The sequence below is a fragment of the Haplochromis burtoni genome, unplaced genomic scaffold (genome assembly GCF_018398535.1).
Source record: "Haplochromis burtoni strain Fernald_Lab_line unplaced genomic scaffold, NCSU_Asbu1 Contig_205, whole genome shotgun sequence".
Taxonomy (NCBI): domain Eukaryota; kingdom Metazoa; phylum Chordata; class Actinopteri; order Cichliformes; family Cichlidae; genus Haplochromis; species Haplochromis burtoni.
The window spans coordinates 592,702-609,330 of NW_024582566.1; the positions used below are offsets into that span (position 1 = coordinate 592,702).

General features: G+C 39.8%; 1 protein-coding gene across 1 annotated transcript in view; it reads left to right on the forward strand.

Annotated features, from left to right (window-relative positions):
* Positions 1-2,594: 2,594 nt before the first annotated feature.
* The window catches only part of chrm4a (cholinergic receptor, muscarinic 4a), a 72,831-nt gene continuing 58,796 nt past the window's right edge, over positions 2,595-16,629 (forward strand). Inside the window, exon 1 of the mRNA XM_005938708.3 lies at positions 2,595-3,114. Coding sequence (XP_005938770.1) covers positions 3,060-3,114 — 55 coding nt within the window. The 5' untranslated portion in view covers positions 2,595-3,059. The remainder of the gene's footprint in view (positions 3,115-16,629) is intronic.

Genomic DNA, 16,629 nt, shown 5'->3' on the forward strand with positions numbered 1-16,629 from the left:
TTCAAGAGTGTTGGAAAAACATTTCAGGTGACGACCTGATCCCACATAGCTGACGGGTCTGGCCTGGATCTGGTGTCACGCCGGCACTGCTGGCTGACTTCTGGCATGGTAAGTGGTTTGTCATCCAGACATGGGCCAGGCCTGGCGTAGATGGCACTGCTTATGTGATGGCATGCTACATCTGGCCTGATTGTGGTTTGGTGTATGTGGCCCAGGCTCATAGAAAACAGGTCTAAACCGGATCCAACGTCAAGCTGGCACTTCTGACTGACTGGTGTCATGGCAGGGTGCATGTCAACCAGATGTGGGCCAGGTCTGGCAATGAGGCACTATTTAAGTTCCTATTTTCCTAATTTAGTTAGAAGACCCAAATGACATGTTGCAATACTATACTGATATGGTAGCCAACGTTTCAAATGCAGGTTTGACAGGTTTGTGGGTGTAATGATAATAATAATAATAATGATAATAATAATAATAATGCATTTTATTTGAGGGCGCCTTTCAGAAACCCAAGGTCACCTTACAAAGAACAACATTAATAAAAGGAACAATAGTCATAAAATACATAAAACAAGTTAAAATTGCGAAACAGAGCTTGACAACAGATAAAATCAGCACTAAAGCGAATAAACCAGTTTAAACAGATGTGTTTTGAGTTGTGACTTAAATATGGAAACATACATTTTATCCAAACCCTAGTAAGGGTTTACTCATCTTTGCCAGTGAATGGCTGTAGCTCAGGAGGTAGAGCAGGTCACCAAATGATCAGAAGGTTAGTGGTTCGATTCCTGGCTCCTCCAGTCTGCATGTCAAGAGTATGAATGTAGTTAGGAAGCACTCAGCTTAGAGAAAGTTTGTCTATGTGGCATGTTGTATAGAGAACTTTGAGCAACCTGGGAGAGTAGAAAAGTGCTACATAAGAAGCAGTCCATTCACTGTGTGAACAGGGTTCTGTCATGCTGTTGTTGCACTATTATGTTCTGGCACATTTCGTTATTACATGGCTTGATTAAGGTACACATTAGGCTGACATCTGTGGCCAGTGTTGAAACTGTTCTGGGCCAGCACAGCACCACCAGTGTGAATGCAACTGGCCCATGTGTGGGCCATCTCTGGCAAACCAGATCTGGGCCACCAAAGGGCCGTCATTCTTTCCGGTATGTGGGCCATGTGTAAGCACATTGTGTGATCTGGTATGTGGGATGAAGTTCGTGGCTATTTTGAAGAATGTAAAATATAAAACATGTTTTGAGGAACTTCACACTTTTTTGTTTACCACATATTCTATATGTGTTCATTCATGGTTTTGATGCCTTTGATGCCTGCTGTGTAAACAGTCATGAAAATAAAGAAAAACCATTAAATGAGAAGGTGTGTCCAAACCTTTGACTGGCAGTGTATATATTTATATATAAGACTTAAATAAGCACCGCAAACAGACTCAAACGCTGCTCTGTAATTTTGGAACATCTGCAATAATTAACTTTAGGCTGTGGGTGCTGCACAGCATGAGCAGTGTTGTTTTCCCTTTATCACATAACTGCCCTCTGCATTTTGAGACATCAGCCTCTCAGTCTAACCTCTTAACGACACCATCTCAGTGCTTTCTCCAGCATTTGCTGGTTCGTGGAAGGTGTGTCATCATTTGCAGTGTCTGTCTTTAAAACATTAATATCCTGTAGCTAGAAGGGATCTAACATTACCATTTTATTAATAGAATATGCTCTAATGTGCTAACTTGGCTTACCAGAGTGCTGAAGTATTTCACTTGTAACATTGTCATTTCCATGAGTTGCTAGTTCATCAAGCTGTAAAGCTTGGTCGTCATTATTTCTCTTATTTCCACTCTCCTTGTGATTAGCAGCCCACCTCAGTTGTTCAGCTGAGATGCTCAGAACTGCTCAGAAAAAGGTGATGGAGCAGAGAAAGAGGCCACTTTTGGGGCACATGTTCTTTTGTTGTCTAATATTTTAGTGATTCATTTATTTCAAACACTGTGTGTTTCTTTTTTCTGTCACATTTAAAGCTACTTACTGTGCTGACAGTGACAGCTTAACATCAGCTGGGCTCCTTTGAAGGGTAGGACCTATTTCATTTCAGATGAGTGAAACAAAGACAGCTGGTTGATATAGTGAAGGGTTTATGGTAGTTTATGGCTCGGAGCAGTATTTCTTGCAAATGATTTTCACTCCTTGTGGAAGAAAACTGATAACATAGCATTTGGTTTTTACTTGCTGGTTATAGACAGCCTCATTTCTAAACTCTTCAGTTCGCTGAATGCACGGAAATGCATTTCCCCACTCCTCTCTGCTCTCATCACAGCTCTCCTTTCTCTGCTTTCCCATCTCCAGCTTTTGCAAACTTAACCACAAATTTAGTAAAAAAAAGATGCACTGAGCTGAACTTCATGTTTTTAAATTAAAGTATTTCACATAGACTAGAGAATATCAACCTGCTAATTCTCAGGAGTGACTTATTAGCATCCCTAAACTAACATTTTGGTACAACAGCACTGTGAGTCAACGTTCAATGCCAAGTTATTTACCGGGATTGGCTGAAGGACATGACATCACAAGTCTTTCCTCGTCTCTCTTCCTCTCTCGCGCTCCTTCTTTACAGGCTGTGAGAGAACGAACGTGCGGTGCGCGCGAGAACGAGAACCCTGTGGCTGAAGCTGAGCGGGCACGTTTTGGATTTGCGATCAATGAGCGAAGCCTGGGATATGGATAGGTGTTAAGTCTATAACAGCTGTTAATTTATTTTTGTCGCCGTTATTATTATTATTATTATTATTATTATTATTATTAGAAAACGCATCCAGGGAGGGAAACTACACTATGAAAACTGGTTAAAGAGAAAACACCACACAAGCAGGAGGAACATAATGTGAACTGTGAGTGTGCTTGAAAAGCGGAGCGGAGGATAACATCATCTACGCAAGGGTGACAGTGGGTAGAAAACTTGGAGAAAGAAAAACAACGTGGACGAGAGCAAAAAGAGAAAAGGAGGGAGAGAAAAGTCTCGTCTTGGCTGTTGTCGGTTCAGCGCCATGAATCATGAGTAACGACAGTAACGGAGTTGGAGGGCTTCAGCCTCTCTGGAACATCAATGGTGAGTGATTTTTGGGAATATTTTTCTGCTTTGCCAATAAGCTTTGAATATGTTCACTTGCGTGTGATGTTAAATGACTTACAGGACAAAAACTATACAGGTCTTCCATATAAATGTCATCAGTTGTGCAGTCCATTGATTTGTAAAGAAATATTGTCACAGCGGTTTATGCCTTCCTGAAAAGGTGGGTGAAGTGAGTTTAAGGACGTCTTGGGCGTAATTTAAATGGATTTTATACAGATACGAAAAAGCCGACAGCAGCCTTGTTTAAACAGCCAGACCCGCTAAATTATTCTCAGTTTTATTTATACAGCGCCAAATGACAACAGGGCGCTTTATATGGTAAGGCATATAACAATAACACAGTCCTTTCGTAAATGTAAAGAAAATACGTATCAGAAATACAAGTCAGTGAATTAATGTGCAATGACAAGTACGTTTTTTTGATTTATGAATGAACAAAAATGAAAACATTTTAATAATTAATATAACATCGCAAAATTCCACGACTAACATACACACACTGTTAAGGATGGACACACTGTGCGACTGAACTGCAGTAAATAAATAAGAGCTGTATTTATGCTTTCATATTTTTCTATTATCAGTAATGTGCCCACTCAACTAATAAAATATGCTTTGACCAGCAGGTAAGTGATTTAATATTCACATGAACATCCTTGGGGGGGAGGTTAGATTTAATGAAATGCTGTTATCAGGTTCATATCCATAAGCACTCTTTCCTGAGTGCTTATGCTGCTATATATTATATTATATGTACAGAACAGCATTTCAAATGCAAAAAGAGTTCTAATATAAATATAATAAGACAATTGACAGCTTTTAGTTCCTGATAAAAACATCAGGGGGTCGATGTAACAACCCCTCTCCTCACCATTTATTCCTGTTTATCCCATCAACTTCCCCCCATCAGTAAGTTATCTGATCTTCTCCTTCTTTTTGCTTCTCATATCTTCTCTCTTTCCCGATCTGTCCTATTTACACTGTACAGAGGGGGGAGTCTTTGTTCTGCTTATATGCATGTACATTGTATTTGACATGTAGATAAAACTAACTAGAATATGTCTGTGTGTGTGTACATGTAGCCATGCACAAAGGTGGCTGTGGCTCATATAACAGAAGCAGGTTATCTGTTAATTGCAGGGTTGGCTGTTTGCTTCCTGGCATCTCCTAGTGCCAGTTGCCCTTGAGCAAGATACTAAAGCCCAGGTTGCTGGTGACTGCAAACATTTTGTGTAAAATAAAGTGCTTTTATGACCTACTTAAGGTTCTATGTAAGCAGAGACAGTGTGCGTAAACTGGAGAAAAATCTTTGTGTTTTTCAGCAGTGGTACAGAATGTTTATTGCTTTGATGTGTCTACTGCTTAAGCGATTAACAAAGAAAGCTTTTGTTTTTATGCGTTTGTAGTTATATGAATTAGTGTGAAAAGACCTTTGTTATTCTGATAGGTTATTATGCAGTGAGGGAAAAACGTTACCAGTGTTACAATTCACAACATCTTCAGATACACTGTAGAAAACACAAAGTCTTACCTCCTTAGATAAAGCTGAGTACTGCTACATAATGACAAGCATGCGTGCAAAACAAAAACTGAACAAATAAATACAGTGTGGTCTTTTCACACCACTGTGTTTATTGTTTGCACCCTTCCTGATTTCCTATTTATTTGTATATTTTGAAATATATTTATATATTTCAGACCAACAAACAAATGTAAATATTAGACAAAGATGACACAAGTAAACACAAAATGCAGTTTCTAAAAGGTGTTTATGATCAGGGGGAAAACAACCCACATGGCCCTGTGTGAAAAAGTGATTGCCCCCTAAACCTAATAAGTAGTTGGGCCACCCTTAGCAGCAACAGCCACAGTGATGTAACCGGCAATGAGTTCTTTACAACACGGTGGAGGGATAAGTCAGATTCAGGTCAGGACTAGGAAACTCCAACAGGTGGACCCCAAAACGTTGATTCTGTTCATGTGGACGTAGCGTTTTCAGTGGGAGAAACATTTCGTCGCTTCATCAGTCTCAGCTGACTGCAGGTTTCCCCAACCAAGTCACTGAGTAACAAAATGTTTCTCCCACTGAAACGCTACTTTTTGTGATTTCCTCACCTGGATGATCGACCATGCATCAAGACATTCAGAGGTGGTGGTGTTGGTGTAGATCATTGTCCTGCTGCAGAACCCAAATGCACTTCAACTGATGGCTGAACATCCTCCTTCGGATATTTTGGGAGGCAGCAGAATTCATGTTTACCACAAAAACTCTTCCAGGTCCTGACGTGGCAAAACAGCCCCCGGCCATAACACTACAACCACCATCTTTTAATGTTGCTGAAATGCTGTTAGAGCTATGCCAGATGTAATGGGACTCAACCTTCCAGAAAGTTCAGCTTTTGTCTCACCAGTCTATAGAATATTTCCCCAAAAGTCTTGGGGATCATCGAGATGGTTTTTTTTGCAAATGTGAGACCTTTGTGTCCTTTTTGGTCAGCAATGGTTTTCTCTTTAAGCTGTTCATAGTAGCCATTTTACCCCGTCTCTCTCTTATTGTTGAATCGTGAATTCTGACCTTTACTGAGACATGTGAAGCCTGCGGTTCTTTAATGTTGTTCTTGGGTTCTTTTGTGACCTCCATAAGTCATCAATGTGCTCGTAGAGTTATTTTTGGTTGGCTGGTCGCTCCTGGGAAGGTTCACCACTGTTCCATGTTTTCGCCATTTGTGGTTAATGGGTCTCACCGTGGTTCAGTGAGAGAGCCAGTGGGGCTCTCACTGCTTCATTTTGTCAGACTGGTTCTATTTAAGGGATTTCTTGATTCAACAGGTCTGCCAGTAGTCAGGCCTGAGTGTGTTTAGTGAAACTGAACTCAGCTTTCCAAAAAATGTGGCAAATCAAAGTAAAATCATGATTTAACAATAGGGGCAATTACTTTTCCACACAGGACCAGGTTGGTTTGGGTAACTTTTCTCCTTTAATTAATGAAGTCATCACTTAAAAATGCATTTTGTATTTACTTAGATGATCTCTGTCTAATATTAAAATGTGTTTGATGATCTGAAACATGTAGATTTGATAAATATGGAAAACACTAGGAAATCAGGAAGGGGCAACACTTTTCACACATATTATGTAACATGTATTATGTAAATACATGTTACATAATAAAATATGTTGCAATTTAAAACAAACAAACAAAAAAACCCAAACAAAACTTATGTGAGACAATAAGTGTAATGTGTGCTTCTGGGAAATTACCTGAAATATGAGCATGCTTTGTGGCAATGCCCTGCCTGACGTTGGGGGTTCTTAGCCACACACAGCAGTGACAGAAGAAGTCTGATTACTAACTGCCTTAGTAATCAAGCTAAAATGACATGTCTTTAGCAAATAAAGCTGAGGCCTTGAGGCAACTGTGAGACGCTAAAGAAATAGAAACAACTCAGATTTAGTATCCTGTATAATCAGGTAAAAGAAAACACAATTTGTGATAAATGAAAGCAGAAAAATGTACTTTTGAAGAACTAAACATTAGTGTGAAAACACCCTTTATAGTTTAATGTAATAAATGATCTGAAAATACAGGCCTTTGAAATAGAACCACAACAGCAACCCCACATTTCCATGAGATTTCCATCAGTGATGGGGGGCATTTAAAAGTTGATGTGTACTGTTAGCCGACGCGTATGGATCAGTAATTAAGGTTTGACTCTCATCCTCGACTGGAGCAGCTGATGGGTGTCATCAGGACGCTACAGCACAGAGCGAACACCATCCCCACATACACAGCAGCCAGAAAATCCCATCGAACAGGCCCTGAGTAAATGTGGTTATCTAAGCTGAATGTTTGTCTAAGCTGGGAAGAAAGGTCCAGGTGATCCAGGAGAGAAGAAGGACAACTGCTGCAGTCAGCTGAGACTGAAGAAGTCACCTGGATGATGAAACGTTTCTCCCGCTGAAGACGCCACGTCCAGATGAACAGAATCGAGTTTATGGGAAGAAATATACCAGTAATCTAAGATCTGTAATTCCACATGAGAAGCTAGATAAGCTTATGCTGTACACGATCTTAATAAATGTGTCCGAGGCACTTTTCTCCTCCTGTAGTGAATCAGCATCAAAGCTTTCTTTACATATTACACAATTTTGATATTTAATTACCCCGAGCAGTGATTTTTACTTTAACTCGATCCCTTGTTTTGTTGATCTTTTCATTTGTGTATTTATTTCAATATATTGGTTTTTTTTTTATGAAGATCATATTGTCTAAAATGTCTTAGCATGTACTTCCAAATTTATTCTTGGGTATAAAAGATTGATCTCATCTCCTAAAACTGGTCGGTGAGCAGTGATACTTATCCTTTGACTAAACAATACAAACTAACTGAGAAAAGATGCTTCTAGGCCTACTAGATCATTGCTAATGTTTATGTGAGAAGCTCTCTAAAAATTGGAATGTGGGAAGATTTATCATTCATAAAAGATGAAATCACTCGACTTCTATTAAATTAGTTTACCAGCGTTATCTACCAGAGCTGGAAGTGAGTGTGGGGAAATGAACCTACTGTAGGGGATATGGCACTGAATAGAATTATAACGCACCACATGAATAACACTAAATGTAATTATATGTAAAGGATATATTATTATTTTTATGATGAAATACAGCAATATGCAGAATTATACCACTTAACCAGTCTAAACAGCTTACAGCAACTCATAGTCAGTTTAATGAATATAATAAAATACTTTAGGAGGGAATTCAACACAAACAGAAGTAAGAAGAGGCCACATTGATTGACAGAAATGAAAATTATCAGCCTAGAGAGGACTGAATTCAACGACACCCCAAATAATGAAGTGAAGAATGATGAGGCAAGCGCATTCATTTTGAATTTCCTCGCAGCAATTCAAAATGCTACATTTAGACATTCATACCAACTACTCAGTAGTTTGCAACGTACTTGTATGCATGCCCAGTCGGGGCATTCTCCTAATGAGACAATCAGTTGTGCAGTTGCTGGGGGGTCTCCCAGATCTGGAGCATCACTGAGCTCCTGGATCATCTGATTGTAAGCTGGGGGGGTCAGATGGACTGAAACATGTCCCAAAGCTGTTCTATTGGATTTAGGTGAGGCTAGTGTGGGGGGCCGGTCAGTGGTATCAATTACTTCATCCTCCAGGTATTATTATGCATCTTGGACATACTGTGAGACCCCATGCTGGTGCAGCTTGTCCTGGGTTCCCCTAGTCAGGGTGCCGTTGCCTAGGATAGTTTTGTACGTCCCTCCATGGATGTGCCTCCCCAGACCATCACTGACCAGTCATGATGAATATGTTAGATGGTTAATGATTTTCCATTGCTGTCTAGCTCTCCTACAATCTCTTCGATGCTCTTGAGACGTTACTGGGAGACACAGCAACCTTGGGCCAGTGGCATGTGTTGATGTGCCATCCTGGAGGAGATGGCACATCAACACTCATCCAACTGACTTCTTCAGTCTCAGCTGACTGCAGGTTTCCTCAACTTTACAAACAGTACATTTGCACAATGACAAACAGCCCACTGAATGAACAATGGACTTTCTCCCACTGAAAATGCTACATCCAGATGAACAGAATCAATATTTTTGGAAATTACATACCTGGATGACTGAGCATGCATCAAGACACAGTCAAAAAAGATGTATTTTTGTCAATGTATAAATATTTTAGCAAATTTTAGCAAATTACATGTAGAAAATACTTGCAGAATTTCTACTCTCTCAGTCATGAGACCTGCTTTTGTCTTTTATTTTGCCCCGTACATCTTGTCTCACCTTGTCCACCCACCAGATGTCCTCAGTTTTCCATTGTTTTCCATTCACCTGTCTGCACACACCCTCCTTACCTGCTCATTTTGTGTCCCATTGATGTTGAGATAGACATCAAAATTAAACGGCCCAGGTACAAACTTTATCCCGGCATTATACAACAATCATACCTGTATTTCCTTTGTTTGGTCCCGAGATTTCAAATTCCTTTCCTGCTTGTGTAGCAAGCAACCTAAATGCTTATAGTTGCATTTAAAAACAGAATGTAGCAATCTGCACGGCTGGGTCCTCTGCATTCAGTTCCTTCTCTTTGCTTTCCTGTTACTATCTCTTGAGTTTTCCTTAAATTTCTGTAATCCAAGAGGAGAAAATGTACATACACATCAAAAATCAGTCATCCTCTCACAGATTTATGGAGTGGTTCTGAGTGGTGTCCAAGTGTAGCAGGATCTTGCCTCCATTTAGAGCATGTGATTAAACCAATTAAGACTGAAAATGTAACAGAACAGTAGAACGTTTCTCTCTCTTTTTCTTCCTCTTTCTTGACAACATTTTAAGGGTTTCTAGAAAGTTGACACATTTGTAAACCTGAAAGCCTTTGGCTCTTGGTCTTGCTGACCACAAAGCATCAGTACTGTAAAGAGGAACAAAATTAGTGTGATATCCTGTGATCACATTGGCAGTAGACTGAGTTAAACTACACTACTGGTGGAGTAATAGCCATCTGATGAGTCCATACCCTGTTCTCAGTTGTTATTCTTAAATCAGTCACTTGAGGAGGATTTCCAATGAGCTTCTTTTCAGGAAAATGTTCACAAAATTCAAAAGAACAAATTACTTGTGACTTTTCTTAAAAGTAATGCAGTTCATTATGTACTACTTGCCCAAGAAAGGAATTTATTACTCTATTTATTAAATTACTTTTTCATTGCTTCATAAAATGACAAAATTACCAATTAACAGTATAAACGTTGGCTTACAGTCGCGCACACTGAAACAAATCCCTACACAAGGACAATATTTCTTTTAGGTTTTACATATGAACACAAACTCAGCAACACAAACCAAAACTGAAAAACAGCCCAAATAGACTAATAGACCAACACCACGATGATTCTTACAACACTGCAAGCTTGACTGCTCATTGCTGCCTTAATACCTGTTGAGTATGGCTGCTGGGCTTGGGTTGGCATGCACTCAGCTTTCATATATCACTCTGGGTTCTTGGCTAGCTTTGTGGTAGCAAAGCTATCTGTGCAGAAGCTGTATAAGTAGCACGCTGAAGTTTCTGTCATGGACACAGTTTGCACCTTACCATCATGCTCTTGTCCTTTTGTGATATAATAAAAGTAATTTCCATATCTCCACTTCTCAAAAGCTGTAGACCACTCTGCTATTTTCCTCCTCCTGCTAGTGTGCCAAAAAGCCATTGCCTGTCAAAAAGTCATTTACAATGTTTCTCAGTGTAAAAACAAAACACATATTATATATTATAATATATAATATTATATATAATATATTATACATATAATAGTATATATATAATATATATATATATATAATATATATATATAAGTTATGAGGGTAAGTCCAGCATCCTGAGATTGTACGCCAAGCGAAAGGAAGGAGGTCGAGGACCAGTGAGTGTCAGATCCACTGTCCAGGATAAGACAACAAGCATTCATGAGCCAGATGGACAACTGATCATATGCTTAGTCAATACATCTGGCAGCAGAAACCTGAGAAAGAAGAGGAACAAAGAGAGGAACTATTGGGAGGAACAGGCTCCTGCACAGGACCACCATCAGATAGAAGAAATGGCTGACATCAAGAATCCTACCAGTGACTGGACAAACCTGGGGACAGACCTGAGCTAAGATCCTGGGGGACTTCCAGATACAAAGAGACAAACTGGTGATGGACAAGCAGAAGAAGACGGCCGTAGTGATAGATGTGGCTATACCAACATCAAGGAAATGAACACAAGAAGCCAGAGAAATACCGAGGGCCGAGAGAGGAGAGAAGATCTGTTTGACAGATTATAGGCCAAGAAGTAATTTACAATTCCATCCATCCTCTTCCGCTTATCCTTCTCAGGGTCGCGGGGGGCATGAGCCTATCCCAGCTGTCTTAGGGCGAGAGGCAGCGTACACCCTGGACAGGCCGCCAGTCGGTCACAGGGCCAACACACAGACACAGACACGCATTCGCACTCACATTCACACCTGTGGGCAATTTAGAGTTTCCACACTAACCCTACTGTCACTGCATGATATTACTGATATTACTTCAAGTATTTATGATAAATAAGTACTGGAACTATTTATTTATTTATTTATTTAGTCAGATTGTGAACAGCAGCTACACCACTTCTGTTTTATAATGGCCTACTTCTTACAGCCTTTTGCTTAAACAATGTTGCATCAGGCTGTGCATTTGTGTCTGAATGAGTGTTGTTTTAACTGCAGATATTATTACTGGTACATTCCCAGTAAGCTGCTATCAAAATGAGTGATAGTGGAATTAGAGGACAGGGTTTTGGCATCAAGCCGATGAGGATGCAAGGGGCCCAGAACAGTGCTTCAGATTTACTAATGTGTAATAGCTGCTTAATCTTGCCTTCTTTTCTGTATAAAATTTAAAACTATTTGTTAATATGTAATATGTGTTGATGTTGTGTAATGTACAGTACTTTACACATAGTATGGCAGCTCATTGAAACAGTAATGATATGGCAGGAAGTGATGATGCCATGAATCTTTTTTACTGTTTTTTGTTTACTGAGCCTCTTTGTTACCTGACATGTCTTCTACAAAGACAAACACATTCTAATAAGATTAAATGTTTTCCAGATTAGAGACGTCTGAACATCAGTTGGTGTAAAGTAATGTGTAGTACATAATTATGTAGGAGAGGCAATTAATGCACTGATAGAGACAGAACAAAGAGCCTTTTTCTCAGTAACCAGAACTGGATCAGACCGTATCTACATCCTGGATGGGATGCAGATAACACCAGTTTCAGTAGGAGTGTGTCTGTGTAAAAGCCCTTTGTATTTGACAAAATCAAACAACACTCATTCCATTATGTTCCATTACAACTTGGGATTGAGAGTACTGATGTTGATCACAAAATAAAGATTTTAAAAGCATTAATTTTATTCTGGTATGATTGCCGTGGCAAATTATGGTTTAAATGGAAGAACAATACTTACAGGAAGGTTTCTCTTCATTCTTCTAGTCATCATAACCAGCTAAACCTTTGTAATGCTAATAAATTCATCTACTGTCAGATATTGCAACCACGACATGAGTATTGGTCAATGTGGTTTTTAAAAAAGTAAAAACAGCATCAGATGTGACTAAATGTAATTAAGAAAAAAAGAAGGAGAAATAAACGACAATGCTCTGAGCATCATGTTTGATCTGCTGATTTTCCAATAAACACAGTCATGTTTTGGCTTATGAAATGTTATCATAGCGGTTTAGAAATGCTGCATTAGATAACATGCAGTGGTCATTTACTTACAATGGTGACATCTACTCGTGAGCTCCCGCAGCTTTCCAGCTGCCTTGTCTCCAGTTAGCTCCCCTCTCCAGTCCTATTAAAATAGGGAGGGTGTGATTAGTAAATTGCTCCCAGCTGCCCTGCCAGCCTCCCTGGCACCGCTCCCTGAACCCACTGCACCACCTCTCCTCTGGGGGGTCGCTGACCACACGCCACCACTAACCTCCATTCCCCAGCCAAGTCTGCCCACGGGAACGGGAAAGGAAATGAGCCACGATCATCTGTGGACTGGTTCTCAGATACCGCTTTTCTACACTGCATGAGCTGCATGACATTAATGTTAGTTTGACAAACTAACATTAATGTCATGCAGCAGTTTAATTAATGTACAAACAGTTTTCAAGATATTACGATGACACTAGCCACTCCTGACCAGTGTTGGTCAAGTTACTTGAAAAAAGTAATCAGTAACTAATTACTGATTACTTCCCCAAAGGTGATGGACAAGCAGAAGAAGACGGCCGTAGTGATAGATGTGGCTATACCAACATCAAGGAAATGAACACAAGAAGCCAGAGAAATACCGAGGGCCGAGAGAGGAGAGAAGATCTGTTTGACAGATTATAGGCCAAGAAGTAATTTACAATTCCATCCATCCTCTTCCGCTTATCCTTCTCAGGGTCGCGGGGGGCATGAGCCTATCCCAGCTGTCTTAGGGCGAGAGGCAGCGTACACCCTGGACAGGCCGCCAGTCGGTCACAGGGCCAACACACAGACACAGACACGCATTCGCACTCACACCTGTGGGCAATTTAGAGTTTCCACACTAACCCTACTGTCACTGCATGATATTACTGATATTACTTCAAGTATTTATGATAAATAAGTACTGGAACTATTTATTTATTTATTTATTTTGTCAGATTGTGAACAGCAGCTACACCACTTCTGTTTTGTAATGGCCTACTTCTTACAGCCTTTTGCTTAAACAATGTTGCATCAGGCTGTGCATTTGTGTCTGAATGAGTGTTGTTTTAACTGCAGATATTATTACTGGTACATTCCCAGTAAGCTGCTATCAAAATGAGTGATAGTGGAATTAGAGGACAGGGTTTTGGCATCAAGCCGATGAGGATGCAAGGGGCCCAGAACAGTGCTTCAGATTTACTAATGTGTAATAGCTGCTTAATCTTGCCTTCTTTTCTGTTTAAATGTAAAACTATTTGTTAATATGTAATATGTGTTGATGTTGTGTAATGTACAGTACTTTACACATAGTATGGCAGCTCATTGAAACAGTAATGATATGGCAGGAAGTGATGATGCCATGAATCTTTTTTACTGTTTTTTGTTTACTGAGCCTCTTTGTTACCTGACATGTCTTCTACAAAGACAAACACATTCTAATAAGATTAAATGTTTTCCAGATTAGAGACGTCTGAACATCAGTTGGTGTAAAGTAATGTGTAGTACATAATTATGTAGGAGAGGCAATTAATGCACTGATAGAGACAGAACAAAGAGCCTTTTTCTCAGTAACCAGAACTGGATCAGACCGTATCTACATCCTGGATGGGATGCAGATAACACCAGTTTCAGTAGGAGTGTGTCTGTGTAAAAGCCCTTTGTATTTGACAAAATCAAACAACACTCATTCCATTATGTTCCATTACAACTTGGGATTGAGAGTACTGATGTTGATCACAAAATAAATATTTTAAAAGCATTAATTTTATTCTGGTATGATTGCCGTGGCAAATTATGGTTTAAATGGAAGAACAATACTTACAGGAAGGTTTCTCTTCATTCTTCTAGTCATCATAACCAGCTAAACCTTTGTAATGCTAATAAATTCATCTACTGTCAGATATTGCAACCACGACATGAGTATTGGTCAATGTGGTTTTTAAAAAAGTAAAAACAGCATCAGATGTGACTAAATGTAATTAAGAAAAAAAGAAGGAGAAATAAACGACAATGCTCTGAGCATCATGTTTGATCTGCTGATTTTCCAATAAACACAGTCATGTTTTGGCTTATGAAATGTTATCATAGCGGTTTAGAAATGCTGCATTAGATAACATGCAGTGGTCATTTACTTACAATGGTGACATCTACTCGTGAGCTCCCGCAGCTTTCCAGCTGCCTTGTCTCCAGTTAGCTCCCCTCTCCAGTCCTATTAAAATAGGGAGGGTGTGATTAGTAAATTGCTCCCAGCTGCCCTGCCAGCCTCCCTGGCACCGCTCCCTGAAACCACTGCACCACCTCTCCTCTGGGGGGTCGCTGACCACACGCCACCACTAACCTCCATTCCCCAGCCAAGTCTGCCCACGGGAACGGGAAAGGAAATGAGCCACGATCATCTGTGGACTGGTTCTCAGATACCGCTTTTCTACACTGCATGAGCTGCATGACATTAATGTTAGTTTGATAAACTAACATTAATGTCATGCAGCAGTTTAATTAATGTACAAACAGTTTTCAAGATATTACGATGACACTAACCACTCCTGACCAGTGTTGGTCAAGTTACTTGAAAAAAGTAATCAGTAACTAATTACTGATTACTTCCCCAAAAAGTAATCCCGTTACTTTACTGATTACTTATTTTCAAAAGTAATTAATTACTTAGTTACTTAGTTACTTTTTAAAAACACGATTTACAACCTGAATAGGTGATAAAGCGATAGATCTTTCAGCCCAATTCTACTTTTTCTGCATAATCCATCATACAAAATGTAATCAAATGGAAAAGTCTCTTTTTAAAACTTGTTTTATTAGTTTTAATCTTTTAACTTTATGCATCAAGCAAAAATTTAATTATTGCAACATTCTCTGACTGGAAGAAATTGTTTAACTATTTAAACCTATTTTCTGCACATTCCAGCACATAAAATAATTTTTTTGTGTGTGTTTACACTCAGTCTTTCAAATAGATGCAAGTAAAACACAGCAGAAAATAAATAAAGTCAAAGACTCAGCGGTCCTGTTGCTCTATTTTCACCTGTAAAGCAGGAGTGGGGCAGGCGGAGGGTTACCCTGGTGCAGGTGTGCCGCGGTCAGTGGAAGAATCCGCGAGTTTCTCTGTGAGTTTCCCATTACGTCGTAGCTACTCGGTGCTTGTTGGAAGTTTAGGGGTTTTTTCGCTGTAAAAAGAAGTTTTCTTCCCACGCACAGCGGACACTCATGTTTTTGTCACTTTTTATGGAATCAAACTCAAAGTAAGGTCAGTACTTCCACGCTTTAAACGCTGCACGCTCATACTCTCTCTGCACTCGATATGTGATCCATTGTTGATCTGCACACAGCTGTTGTCACTAACGGCGCACTCGCTTACGTCACTGTCGTGAGACATTCTCGCAAAAAATCACGGTTTTAGTAACGCAGTAACGCAGCGTTCCTACGGGAAAGTAACAGTAATCTAATTACCGTTTTTGCAATAGTAATCCCTTACTTTACTCGTTACCTGAAAAAAGTAATCGGATATGTATTTGTATTTGTATTTGTATTTATTTATTTATTGTCATTGTCAGAGAACAATGAAATTGCATTTGGGGCTTCCGTACAACCCGTAAATAAAATAATGAAGAAAATAATAAATACCCCTTAAAACCCAAGTGTAAATATTTAACCCAGTGTGACTCCAGTGCAATAAGACAATCCTTACAAGTAACGCATTACTGCCCATCTCTGCTCCTGACAGACAGCTGCCCCCAGCTCTCTCCCTCAATTCTGGTTAATTGAAACTATAAACAAGTCGAGTCGAGTGGCTTTTATTGTCATTTTAACCTTGTACAGTGATGCAGTACAGAGTGAAATGAGACAGCGTTGCTGCGAGACCCTGGTGCTACATACGACATATAACGGACAAACACAGGACTACGTAAAGTGCAAAAAATTGAAAAAAAAACAAGACAAGACAGTGCAACACTAGACAGAACAGGACGATACAGACACAAGACAGTGCAATGTGCAAAATACTGAGTATTGGTGAAAGTGTGTGTGTGTGTGTGTGTGTGTGTGTGTGTGTGTGTGTGTGTGTGTGTCAGTCCAGTCACTGAGTGTTCAGGAGTCTGACAGCTTGGGGGAAGAAACTGTTCCACAGTCTGGTCGTGAGGCCCGGATGCTCTGGTACCTCTTTCCAGAAGGCAGCAGGGTGAAGAGTGTG